The following is a 13253-nucleotide window of genomic DNA, read 5'->3' as shown; positions in this document are numbered from 1 at the left end:
CATCACATCTCAGTAGTGTTTTATCACATCTCAGTAGTGTTTTATCACATCACATCACATCTCAGTAGTGTTTTATCACATCACATCTCAGTAGTGTTTTATCACATCACATCTCAGTAGTGTTTTATCACATCACATCTCAGTAGTGTTTTATCACATCACATCTCAGTAGTGTTTTATCACATCACATCACATCACAGTAGTGTTTTATCACATCTCAGTAGTGTTTTATCACATCACATCTCAGTAGTGTTTTATCACATCACATCTCAGTAGTGTTTTATCACATCACATCACATCTCAGTAGTGTTTTATCACATCACATCTCAGTAGTGTTTTATCACATCACATCTCAGTAGTGTTTTATCACATCACATCTCAGTAGTGTTTTATCACATCTCAGTAGTGTTTTATCACATCACATCTCAGTAGTGTTTTATCACATCACATCTCAGTAGTGTTTTATCACATCACATCTCCGTAGTGTTTTATCACATCTCAGTAGTGTTCTAACACATCTCAGTAGTGTTTTATCACATCACATCTCAGTAGTGTTTTATCACATCACATCTCAGTAGTGTTTTATCACATCACATCTCAGTAGTGTTTTATCACATCACATCTCAGTAGTGTTTTATCACATCACATCTCAGTAGTGTTTTATCACATCTCAGTAGTGTTTTATCACATCTCAGTAGTGTTTTATCACATCTCAGTAGTGTTTTATCACATCACATCTCAGTAGTGTTTTATCACATCTCAGTAGTGTTTTATCACATCTCAGTAGTGTTTTATCACATCACATCTCAGTAGTGTTTTATCACATCTCAGTAGTGTTTTATCACATCTCAGTAGTGTTTCATCACATCACATCTCAGTAGTGTTTCATCACATCTCAGTAGTGTTTTATCACATCTCAGTAGTGTTTTATCACATCTCAGTAGTGTTTTATCACATCTCAGTAGTGTTTTATCACATCTCAGTAGTGTTTTATCTCATCACATCTCAGTAGTGTTTTATCACATCACATCTCAGTAGTGTTTCATCACATCTCAGTAGTGTTTTATCACATCACATCTCAGTAGTGTTTTATCACATCACATCTCAGTAGTGTTTTATCACATCACAGTAGTGTTTTATCACATCTCAGTAGTGTTTTATCACATCACAGTAGTGTTTTATCACATCTCAGTAGTGTTTTATCACATCTCAGTAGTGTTTTATCACATCTCAGTAGTGTTTTATCACATCTCAGTAGTGTTTTATCACATCACAGTAGTGTTTTATCACATCACAGTAGTGTTTTATCACATCACAGTAGTGTTTTATCACATCACATCTCAGTAGTGTTTTATCACATCTCAGTAGTGTTTTATCACATCTCAGTAGTGTTTTATCACATCTCAGTAGTGTTTTTACCTTTGTATTTTTTTATATCTGAAAAAGTCCTCAATTTCTACTTTGCTGATCTTGTTATAATCCAAGTGAAGCTCTGTGAGTGAAGATGGGAGGTCTGAAAAACAGGAAATCACTGTCAGGTTATGATGCACAGTAAACTTTAAGATTTTGTTTTTGGTGGTGGGGGGAAATAAAACTTCTACCTGTTCAGGTGGGATGGAGTTTTTAGCCCAGAGCATGACATCACAATCTGATCTGATTATGTTGGCCAATGACCAATCATCTTTTATTTCCATATGTATCCTCCTCCTACTTTGACGGGGAAAGCCGGGGTACGCTCTAGAGCAGGCTCCAGTCCTCAAAGTGCCTGATTGGTGTCACACTTTTCCCCCCAGTCCCAGCTAACACACATGTCTCCCAATAATCAACTAATCATGTTAGTTCAGTTAAAAATGCAGTGAGTTTAAATCAGGTGTGTTTGCGAGGGATGGATGGATGGGGGGGGGGGGGGGGGGGGGGGGTGACACAAATCAGGCCCCTGAGGACTGGAATTGCCCCAGATCTGCTCTAGAGTCAAGACGATCCAATCAGGGCTGTGTATGTAAATATATTTAGACACGCGATCAGACTGGAGGCTCAGAGAAATAAATGATACAAAATATAGGATTTATTTTCATGAAATAAACACATACAGCGATGATTAAACAAAAAATATATAACACTGCATGTAAACATTAAGTACCACGAACTCTCATGAGAAATTCAATGAAGCGGTACGAAATATGCACATGGAATAAAGTCCCCCGGCAATGTCAGATTTAATTAAATGTGGGCAGTATTGAATGTGTTCAGTATTGAATGTGTTCAGTATTGAATGTGTTTAGTATTGAATGTGTTCAGTATTGAATGTGTTCAGTATTGAATGTGTTCAGTATCGAATGTGGACAGTATCGAATGTGGACAGTATTGAATGTGTTCAGTATTGAATGTGTTCAGTATTGAATGTGTTCAGTATTGAATGTGTTTAGTATTGAATGTGTTCAGTATTGAATGTGTTCAGTATTGAATGTGTTCAGTATTGAATGTGTTCAGTATTGAATGTGGACAGTATTGAATGTGTTCAGTATTGAATGTGGACAGTATTGAATGTGGACAGTATTGAATGTGTTCAGTATTGAATGTGTTCAGTATTGAATGTGTTCAGTATTGAATGTGTTCAGTATTGAATGTGGACAGTATTCAAGATGTATTGGAAGTCTTACCTTTAGGTACAGCTGTGAGCTTGGCTTGTTACTGGTATTTTTACCTTTAGGTACAGCTGTGAGCTTGGCTTGTTACTGGTAGTTTTACCTTTAGGGACAGCTGTGAGCTTGGCCTCCGCGATCCTGATATACAGCGTTTCCATGCCGTCGAATGCTCCCAGCTCTATCCCGTTGTTAGCTAACGGGTTAGCACTCATCTCTGGTCAGGAAAAACATACAGGGAGGTTAAAAGCCTCGTATGGCACTTTGAACACATCTTTCTTGAACTCATGTATAGAGAGAGGGCAATCATTAATAACCCTAGATGCATTCTGCCTCAAATGACAACTTTTTAATTTTTTTTTACTCTTCACATTGTGCACTACAGTTGACCGGAGTCACGTTGGGCTGCCACATAAGGAATAGTGTATCACTTTGGTCTCAGCCAATAGTTGCCAGGCAGCCATTGTAAATAAGAATGTGTTCTTAACTGTACGTACCCAGAACATGCACAGACTTGAGCCCTTTGAAGGCCTCCTTCTGGATGTTGCTGATCTTGTTGTCGTGGATACGCAGCTCCAGGATGTTCCGGGGTAGGTTGGCAGGTATCTGTGTCAACTGGTTGTAGGACAGGTACAACAGCTGTAGCCGATCCATGTTACGGAAAGCTTTGGGATGGATCTTCGAGATCTTGTTGTTAACAAGGAACAGGGCCTGGGGAAGAGAAGATATGTGAAATATACAGCAACTCTTAGGAGTTTAGACAATGGAGGTTGACTTGAACAATACGTTGGGCCCCAGGAAGTAACAACTAATGGGGATCCAAATGAACACATAATAAATACTTTGACTGATTTATTAAATGCATTCCGGCCAGCCTTAAAACCACTGCGTTTAGGCCAGCCTTAAAACCACTGCGTTTAGGCCAGCCTTAAAACCACTGCGTTTAGGCCAGCCTTAAAACCACTGCGTTTAGGCCAGCCTTAAAACCACTGCGTTTAGGCCAGCCTTAAAACCACTGCGTTTAGGCCAGCCTTAAAACCACTGTGTTTAGGCCAGCCTTAAAACCACTGCGTTTAGGCCAGCCTTAAAACCACTGCGTTTAGGCCAGCCTTAAAACCACTGCGTTTAGGCCAGTCTTAAAACCACTGCGTTTAGGCCAGCCTTAAAACCACTGCGTTGAGGCCAGCCTTAAAACCACTGCGTTTAGGCCAGCCTTAAAACCACTGCGTTTAGGCCAGCCTTAAAACCACTGCGTTTAGGCCAGCCTTAAAACCACTGCATTTAGGCCAGCCTTAAAACCACTGCGTTTAGGCCAGCCTTAAAACCACTGCGTTTAGGCCAGCCTTAAAACCACTGCGTTTAGGCCAGCCTTAAAACCACTGCGTTTAGGCTAGCCTTAAAACCACTGCGTTTAGGCCAGTCTTAAAACCACTGCGTTTAGGCCAGCCTTAAAACCACTGCGTTTAGGCCAGTCTTAAAACCACTGCGTTTGGGCCAGTCTTAAAACCACTGCGTTTGGGCCAGTCTTAAAACCACTGCGTTTTGGCCAGCCTTAAAACCACTGCGTTCCGGCCAGCCTTAAAACCACTGCATTCCGGCCAGCCTTAAAACCACTGCGTTTAGGCCAGTCTTTCAAATCAAACTTTATTTTTCACATGCGCCGAATACAATAAGTGTAGACTGAATACAACAGGTAGCTTATCGTGAAATGCTGAATACAACAGGTACCTTACTGTGAAATGCTGAATATAACAGGTACCTTACTGTGAAATGCTGAATACAACAGGTACCTTACTGTGAAATGCTGAATATAACAGGTACCTTACTGTGAAATGCTGAATATAACAGGTACCTTACTGTGAAATGCTGAATATAACAGGTACCTTACTGTGAAATGCTGAATATAACAGGTACCTTACCGTGAAATGCTGAATATAACAGGTACCTTACCGTGAAATGCTTACTGACAAACCCTTAACCAACAGTGCAGTTCAAGAAAAGTTTAAGAAAATATTTACAAAAAAAAAATAAAGTAAAAAATAATAAAAAGTAACACAATAAAATAACAATAACGAGGCTATATACAGGGTATTACGGTACAGAGTCAATGTGGAGGCTATATACAGGGTATTACGGTACAGAGTCAATGTGGAGGCTATATACAGGGTATTACGGTACAGAGTCAATGTGGAGGCTATATACAGGGTATTACGGTACAGAGTCAATGTGGAGGCTATATACAGGGTATTACGGTACAGAGTCAATGTGGAGGCTATATACAGGGTATTACGGTACAGAGTCAATGTGGAGGCTATATACAGGGGGTACCGGTACAGAGTCAATGTGGAGGCTATATACAGGGTATTACGGTACAGAGTCAATGTGGAGGCTATATACAGGGGGTACCGGTACAGAGTCAATGTGGAGGCTATATACAGGGTATTACGGTACAGAGTCAATGTGGAGGCTATATACAGGGTATTACGGTACAGAGTCAATGTGGAGGCTATATACAGGGTATTACGGTACAGAGTCAATGTGGAGGCTATATACAGGGTATTACGGTACAGAGTCAATGTGGAGGCTATATACAGGGTATTACGGTACAGAGTCAGTGTGGAGGCTATATACAGGGTATTACGGTACAGAGTCAATGTGGAGGCTATATACAGGGTATTACGGTACAGAGTCAATGTGGAGGCTATATACAGGGTATTACGGTACAGAGTCAGTGTGGAGGCTATATACAGGGTATTACGGTACAGAGTCAATGTGGAGGCTATATACAGGGTATTACGGTACAGAATCAATGTGGAGGCTATATACAGGGGGTACCGGTACAGAGTCAATGTGGAGGCTATATACAGGGTATTACGGTACAGAGTCAATGTGGAGACTATATACAGGGGGTACCGGTACAGAGTCAATGTGGAGGCTATATACAGGGTATTACGGTACAGAGTCAATGTGGAGGTTATATACAGGGTATTACGGTACAGAGTCAATGTGGAGGCTATATACAGGGTATTACGGTACAGAGTCAATGTGGAGGCTATATACAGGGTATTACGGTACAGAGTCAATGTGGAGGCTATATACAGGGTATTACGGTACAGAGTCAATGTGGAGGCTATATACAGGGTATTACGGTACAGAGTCAGTGTGGAGGCTATATACAGGGTATTACGGTACAGAGTCAGTGTGGAGGCTATATACAGGGGGCACCGGTACAAAGTCAGTGTGCGGGGGTACAGGTTAGTTGAGGTAATTTGTACATGTAGGTAGGGGTGTAAGTAACTATGCATAGATAATAAACGTGGGGGTGTCAATGTAATAGTCCGGTGGCTTAGATAACTTAGTTTCCAGACAAGGTACAAACTGTAGCCTACCTCTGTCTGTCTGTCTGTCTGTACAGGCTCTGTGAAACACCCTGTAGAACGGTTTCTACACCCTGTAGAACGGTTTCTACACCCTGTAGATACACCCTGTAGAACGGCTTCTACACCCTGTAGAACGGCTTGGCTTCTACACCCTGTAGAACGGCTTCTACACCCTGTAGAACGGCTTCTACACCCTGTAGAATGAGAACGGGTGCTACACCCTGTAGAACGGTTTCTACACCCTGTAGAACGGCTTCTACACCCTGTAGAACGGCTTCTACACCCTGTAGAACGGCTTCTACACCCCGTAGAACGGCTTGGCTTCTACACCCCGTAGAACGGCTTCTACACCCCGTAGAACGGCTTCTACACCCCGTAGAACGGCTTCTACACCCCACGGCTTCTACACCCCGTAGAACGGCTTCTACACCCTGTAGAACGGCTTTAAGCTCAAACCATGTCATGTTTCCCCTTTATTCTCTCGGTAAGCTCTCTCTTCCCCCACCTGAAATAATATGGCTTCTATTTCAATTGAGAGTTTCGGTGCTAGAGGGTCTGGATGTTGCTTTGGGGGCCATGGTACCCGCACCTGGAAAATAATCTATCAAGTTACAACGAGCCTGTACAGACAGATAGGATAATAGGATCTCTATGGGTTACAGTATATGTAGAGGCTGGTTCAGATGGGTTCTGTCTGAGGTAGATGCTGGTTCAGATGGGTTCTGTCTGATGGAGACGCTGGTTCAGATGGGTTCTGTTTGTGGTAGACGCTGGTTCAGATGGGTTCTGTCTGACGTAGACACTGGTTCAGATGGGTTCTGTCTGAGGTAGACGCTGGTTCAGATGGGTTCTGTCTGAGGTAGATGCTGGTTCAGATGGGTTCTGTCTGAGGTAGACACTGGTTCAGATGGGTTCTGTCTGATGGAAACACTGGTTCAGATGGGCTCTGTCTGAGGTAGACGCTGGTTCAGATGGGTTCTGTCTGAGGTAGATGCTGGTTCAGATGGGTTCTGTCTGAGGTAGACGCTGGTTCAGATGGGTTCTGTCTGAGGTAGATGCTGGTTCAGATGGGTTCTGTCTGAGGTAGACACTGGTTCAGATGGGTTCTGTCTGAGGTAGACACTGGTTCAGATGGGTTCTGTCTGAGGTAGATGCTGGTTCAGATGGGTTCTGTCTGAGGTAGACACTGGTTCAGATGGGTTCTGTCTGAGGTAGACACTGGTTCAGATGGGTTCTGTCTGATGGAAACACTGGTTCAGATGGGCTCTGTCTGAGGTAGATGCTGGTTCAGATGGGTTCTGTCTGAGGTAGATGCTGGTTCAGATGGGTTCTGTCTGAGGTAGACACTGGTTCAGATGGGTTCTGTCTGAGGTAGATGCTGGTTCAGATGGGTTCTGTCTGAGGTAGATGCTGGTTCAGATGGGTTCTGTCTGACGTAGACACTGGTTCAGATGGGTTCTGTCTGAGGTAGACACTGGTTCAGATGGGTTCTGTCTGATGGAAAGACTGGTTCAGATGGGTTCTGTCTGATGGAAAGACTGGTTCAGATGGGTTCTGTCTGAGGTAGACACTGGTTCAGATGGGTTCTGTCTGAGGTAGACGCTGGTTCAGATGGGTTCTGTCTGATGGAAAGACTGGTTCAGATGGGTTCTGTCTGATGGAAAGACTGGTTCAGATGGGTTCTGTCTGAGGTAGACGCTGGTTCAGATGGGTTCTGTCTGAGGTAGACACTGGTTCAGATGGGTTCTGTCTGAGGTAGATGCTGGTTCAGATGGGTTCTGTCTGATGGAAAGACTGGTTCAGATGGGTTCTGTCTGAGGTAGACACTGGTTCAGATGGGTTCTGTCTGATGGAAAGACTGGTTCAGATGGGTTCTGTCTGAGGTAGATGCTGGTTCAGATGGGTTCTGTCTGATGGAAAGACTGGTTCAGATGGGTTCTGTCTGACGTAGACACTGGTTCAGATGGGTTCTGTCTGATGGAGACGCTGGTTCAGATGGGTTCTGTTTGTGGTAGACGCTGGTTCAGATGGGTTCTGTCTGAGGTAGACACTGGTTCAGATGGGTTCTGTCTGAGGTAGACACTGGTTCAGATGGGTTCTGTCTGAGGTAGAGGCTGGTTCAGATGGGTTCTGTCTGATGGAAAGACTGGTTCAGATGGGTTCTGTCTGAGGTAGACACTGGTTCAGATGGGTTCTGTCTGAGGTAGACACGGGTTCAGATGGGTTCTGTCTGACGTAGAGGCTGGTTCAGATGGGTTCTGTCTGAGGTAGACGCTGGTTCAGATGGGTTCTGTCTGACGTAGAGGCTGGTTCAGATGGGTTCTGTCTGAGGTAGACACTGGTTCAGATGGGTTCTGTCTGAGGTAGACACTGGTTCAGATGGGTTCTGTCTGACGTAGAGGCTGGTTCAGATGGGTTCTGTCTGAGGTAGATGCTGGTTCAGATGGGTTCTGTCTGATGGAAAGACTGGTTCAGATGGGCTCTGTCTGAGGTAGACACTGGTTCAGATGGGTTCTGTCTGATGTAGACACTGGTTCAGATGGGTTCTGTCTGAGGTAGATGCTGGTTCAGATGGGTTCTGTCTGAGGTAGAGGCTGGTTCAGATGGGTTCTGTCTGACGTAGAGGCTGGTTCAGATGGGTTCTGTCTGAGGTAGACACTGGTTCAGATGGGTTCTGTCTGAGGTAGACACTGGTTCAGATGGGTTCTGTCTGAGGTAGATGCTGGTTCAGATGGGTTCTGTCTGAGGTAGAGGCTGGTTCAGATGGGTTCTGTCTGATGGAAAGACTGGTTCAGATGGGTTCTGTCCGATTGGGACTGATATAAAGAACTTGGGTTTATCGTCAGCTGTGAATGTGTGATTCTGTCCTAATATGTGTTGCATATAGGCTAGGCCTACGGGGGAATGGGTGTCTAAAAGTGATTCGGACTCATGTGGGAAAAGTCCCTCCACCCTAAAGTGATAGGAAACAGTGATGAATGTTGCAGTGATGATAAGAGTAGGAGAGATGTTTAATTGTGTGTTTCTTACGTAGATCTTGTTAATGCCTTTGAAGTCGTCCTCCTTGACCTCGGTGATGTCGTTGTTCTGGAGGTCTATCATTAGCGTGTCGGTGGGAATGTTCTCGGGCACGGAGAGCAACCCTGTGGAGGCAGGATATCAATCAATCGGTAAATCAGCTGTGTGTTGTCCACAGAGAAGTTGTGAATGTAATGAAAACAGTAGTGGTCCTAGAGTAGAGCCTTGAGGTACTCCAAAATGTCACTGAGCATGATTGCCTCCAGTCCTGCAGTATCTGAACAGATGAGACTTTCAGACAAGTGCTGTAATTGAATGTTAGGAGCCCCTAGCCCTCCCTCTCCCCCAGACTGCACCAGGAGTAGTGAGGGTGTAATAGAATGTTAGGAGCCCCTAGCCCTCCCTCTCCCCCAGACTGCACCAGGAGTAGTGAGGGTGTAATTGAATGTTAGGAGCCCCTAGCCCTCCCTCTCCCCCAGACTGCACCAGGAGTAGTGAGGGTGTAATTGAATGTTAGGAGCCCCTAGCCCTCCCTCTCCCCCAGACTGCACCAGGAGCAGTGAGTGGGTAATATAATGTTACCTAGATCAGAGCACTGCACCACCCGTAGGGAGCACTGGCAGCCGAAGGGGCAGTCCGTAAGGGCGTTGTCGTCATCATCATCGTCATCATCGGCGTCCTGCATCATGATTTCATGGTCCCTCATGAAGTCCAAGACGTTAATTGGCTGGTAAGGCTTGGCATGGCCCAGTGCCAGCAGACACAGCAGCAGGAAGCCTCTCATCAGGAAGACTAGTGGGTCTATAAAACAAGATGTCACACAATGAAGACTAGTGGATCTATAAAAACAAGATGTCACACAATGAAGACTAGTGGATCTATAAAAACAAGATGTCACACAATGAAGACTAGTGGATCTATAAAAACAAGATGTCACACAATGAAGACTTGTGGGTCGGATACTTTATTGTCCATTTTGTTGAAGAGGGTCTAAAATGAGTCTTTCTGCTTGATCGTCCAATTTGCCCAAGATGTCTTACACACTAGACACAAGCTTTGAGAAATGCTCAAGATGTTGACACACATCAGTGATCTGATAATCTGTATCAGGTTTCTGACTGTAATTTTCATTGTGTTGCTGTGCCGTCTTCCTTTTTGTAGGACTAAGAAACAACCTAATGTAAAGTACCAGTCAAAAGTTTGGACACGACTACTCATTCCAGGGTTTTTATTTAATTAGACTATTTTCTATATTTGTAGAATAATAGTGAAGCCCTCAAAACTATGAAATAACAAAAAGTGTTAAACAAATCAAACTAAATTTGAGATTCTTCAAAGTAGCCACCGTTTGCCTTGATGACAGCTTTGCACACTCTTGGCATTCTCTCAACCAGCCTCATGAGGTAGTCACCTGGAATGCATTTCAATTAACAGGTGTGCCTTGATAAAAGTTAATTAGTGTAATTTATTTCCTTCTTAATTCATTTGAGCCAATCAGTTGTGTTGTGACAAGGTAGGAGTGGTATACAGAAGATATCCATAAATGGTAAAATACCAAGTCCATATTATGGCAAGAACAGCTCAAATAAGCAAATAGAAACAACAGTCCATCATTACTTAAGACATGAAGATCAGTTAATACAGAACATTTCAAGAACTTTTAAAGTTTCTTCAAGTGCAGTTGCAAAAACCTAGTGCAGTCACAAAAATCTAGCCCTATAATGAAACTGGCTCTCATGAGGACCGCCACAGGAAAGGAAGACCCAGAGGTACCTCGGCTGCAGAGGATAAGTTCATTAGAGTTACCAGCCTCAGAAATTGCAGCCCAAATCAATGCAACAGACACATCTCAACACATCTCAAGTAACAGACACATCTCAACGTCAACTGTTCAGAGGAGACTGTGTGAATCAGGCCTTCATGTTCGAATTGCTGCAAGAAACCAATACTAAAGGACACCAATAATAAGAAGAGTCTTGCTTGGGCCAAGAGACACGAGTAATGGACATTAGACCAGTGGAAATCTGTCCTTTGGTCTGATGAGTCCAAATGTTGGTTCCAACTGCTGTGTCTTTGTGAGACGCAGATTAGGTGAAAGGATGATCTCTGCATGTGTGGTTCCCACCGTGAAGCATGGAGGAGGAGGTGTGATGGTGCTTTGCTGGTACTGTGTTGATTTATTTAGAATTCAAGGCACACTTAATCAGCATGGCTACCACAGCATTCTGCAGTGATACGCCATCCCATCTGGTTTGCACTTAGTGGGACAATCATTTGTTTTTCAACAGGACAATGACCCAACACACCTCCAGGCTATGTAAGGGCTGTTTGACCAAGAAGGAGAGTGATGGAGTGCTGCATCAGATGACCTGGCCTCCACAATCACCCAACCTCAACCCAATTGAGATGGTTTGGGTTGAGTTGGACCGCAGAGTGAAGGAAAAGCAGCCAACAAGTAATCAGCATAAGTAGGATTCCTTCAAGAGTTCCCACATATGGGATCTCTTGGAAAAGCATTCCAGGTGAAGCTGGTTGAGAGAATGCCAAGAGTGTGCAAAGCTGTCATCAAGGCAAAGGGTGGCTACTTTAAAAAATCTCAAATCTTAAATATATTATGATTTATTTAACACTTTTTGGGTTACTACATGATTCCATATGTGTTATTTCATAGTTTTGATGTCTTCACTATTATTCTACAATGTACAAAATATAGAACAGCTCTTGAATGAGTAGGTATGTCCAAACATTTGACTGGTACTGTAGGTCAGATTAGGCTATGATTCTGCAGCTCCTGAAGTCTAAACAGACAAACAGAACTGATGATGTTTGTCTTGCTAGATAGACATTGCTGCCAAGTCTTTGCCAAAATTATGTCCTGGCCTGCAGTGTAACTAAGGATGTTGAAACATGTTATGTTTTTTGGGAGATTGATGATTTATTTAGGCTTAAACAGAAAGTTAATATTCAAAGTTACATTTCTACTTGTTCTGATTCTGATGGTTTTATGCTAAAGTAGTTTTATTATTTGTCACAACTTTGCCAAAATTTCGAACTCAATTTATTTGTGGATGGAGGGCATGTCTAGATGAGTAGAACACATGCACTAGTCTAGTCAAGATCCTCCCTTTAAGTTCAAACACTATTGGCTTAGGTGTTCTTGGTTTTTTGGGAGAGAGAAAAAACCTCCACTTGTTACTTTTTTGAGTCTGTAGGTTTCCATTAACTATTGTGCAGGAATATGAGCCGACGCAAATGTTGTTTTGCTTCTTGCTCAATATAACACCATCTATGGCGTTTTTTTTACAAGTACGGTTTATACAGAACTAGCTATGTAGCTATCCATTTCTGACACGTTCTCAGATGACACAAGGCCAACAGAAGGGAACAAGTTATCTTCTCACCCTTTCTGAAGGCCAGCTGAGGGAAATGGAACAGTACTGTGGGTTGGGTTTGGGTTGGTTGGGTATGACCATGCTCTGTTCAACATTGCTCCATTCTGCAACCCAGTGCTGTTTCTACCCACAAGTATTTGGTGGTGGTGGTGGTTCAGAGGCATTCAATAATACTTAACAGCACACAGACATGTAGTTTGAAACGAAATAGCATTATACAGTGAATTCGGGAAAATATTCAGATCGCTTGACTTTTTCAACATTTTGTAATAATACAGCCTTATTTTAAAGTTGATTTTTTTTTTAAGTAAAAAAATCTTATCAATCTACACACACTACCAAAAAATGAAGGTCCCCAAGAACACAGTGGCCTCCATCATTCTTAAATGGAAGAGGTTTGGAACCACCAAGACTCTTCTTAGAACTGGCTGCCTAGCCAAACTGAGCAATCAGGGGAGAAGGGCCTTGGTCAGAGAGGTAACCAAGAACTTGGTGGTCACGCTGACTGAGCTCCAGAGTTCCTCTGTGGAGATGGGAGAACCTTCCAGAAGGACAACCATCTCTGCAGCACTCCACCAATCAGGCCAGTCAGGCCTTGAGTGGCCGGCCGGAAGCCACTCCTCAATAAATGGCACGTGACGGCCCACTTGGAGTTTGCCAAAAGACACCTAAAGGACTCTCAGACCATGAGAAACAAGATTATCTGGTCTGATGAAACCAAGATTGAACTCTTTGGCCTGCTACGGTGAAGCATGGTGGTGGCAGCATAGTAAGGATCGAGGGAAAGATGAACAGAGCAAAGAACAGAGAGATACTTGATG

The 13253-nt window shown here is 43.4% G+C and overlaps 2 protein-coding genes across 3 annotated transcripts in view; one reads left to right on the top strand and one right to left on the bottom strand.

The window, feature by feature from the left end:
- LOC110528667 (centromere protein P) overlaps positions 1–13253 on the top strand; it is a 179863-nt gene that overhangs the window by 108379 nt on the left and 58231 nt on the right. The window lies entirely within an intron of this gene.
- Positions 1–13253, bottom strand: part of aspn (asporin (LRR class 1)) — a 28419-nt gene that overhangs the window by 12422 nt on the left and 2744 nt on the right. The window contains exons 2-6 of the mRNA XM_036984292.1: positions 9623–9841; positions 9053–9165; positions 3140–3353; positions 2749–2859; positions 1420–1513 (exon numbers count right to left, since the gene is read on the bottom strand). Of these exons, the coding sequence (XP_036840187.1) occupies positions 1420–1513; positions 2749–2859; positions 3140–3353; positions 9053–9165; positions 9623–9824 (734 nt within the window). The 5' untranslated portion in view covers positions 9825–9841. The remainder of the gene's footprint in view (positions 1–1419; positions 1514–2748; positions 2860–3139; positions 3354–9052; positions 9166–9622; positions 9842–13253) is intronic.

This window comes from Oncorhynchus mykiss, chromosome 7 (assembly GCF_013265735.2).
Source record: "Oncorhynchus mykiss isolate Arlee chromosome 7, USDA_OmykA_1.1, whole genome shotgun sequence".
Taxonomy (NCBI): Eukaryota; Metazoa; Chordata; class Actinopteri; order Salmoniformes; family Salmonidae; genus Oncorhynchus; species Oncorhynchus mykiss.
The sequence above is the reverse complement of the archived record's forward strand: the minus strand, read 5'-3'. Positions and strand labels throughout refer to the sequence as shown.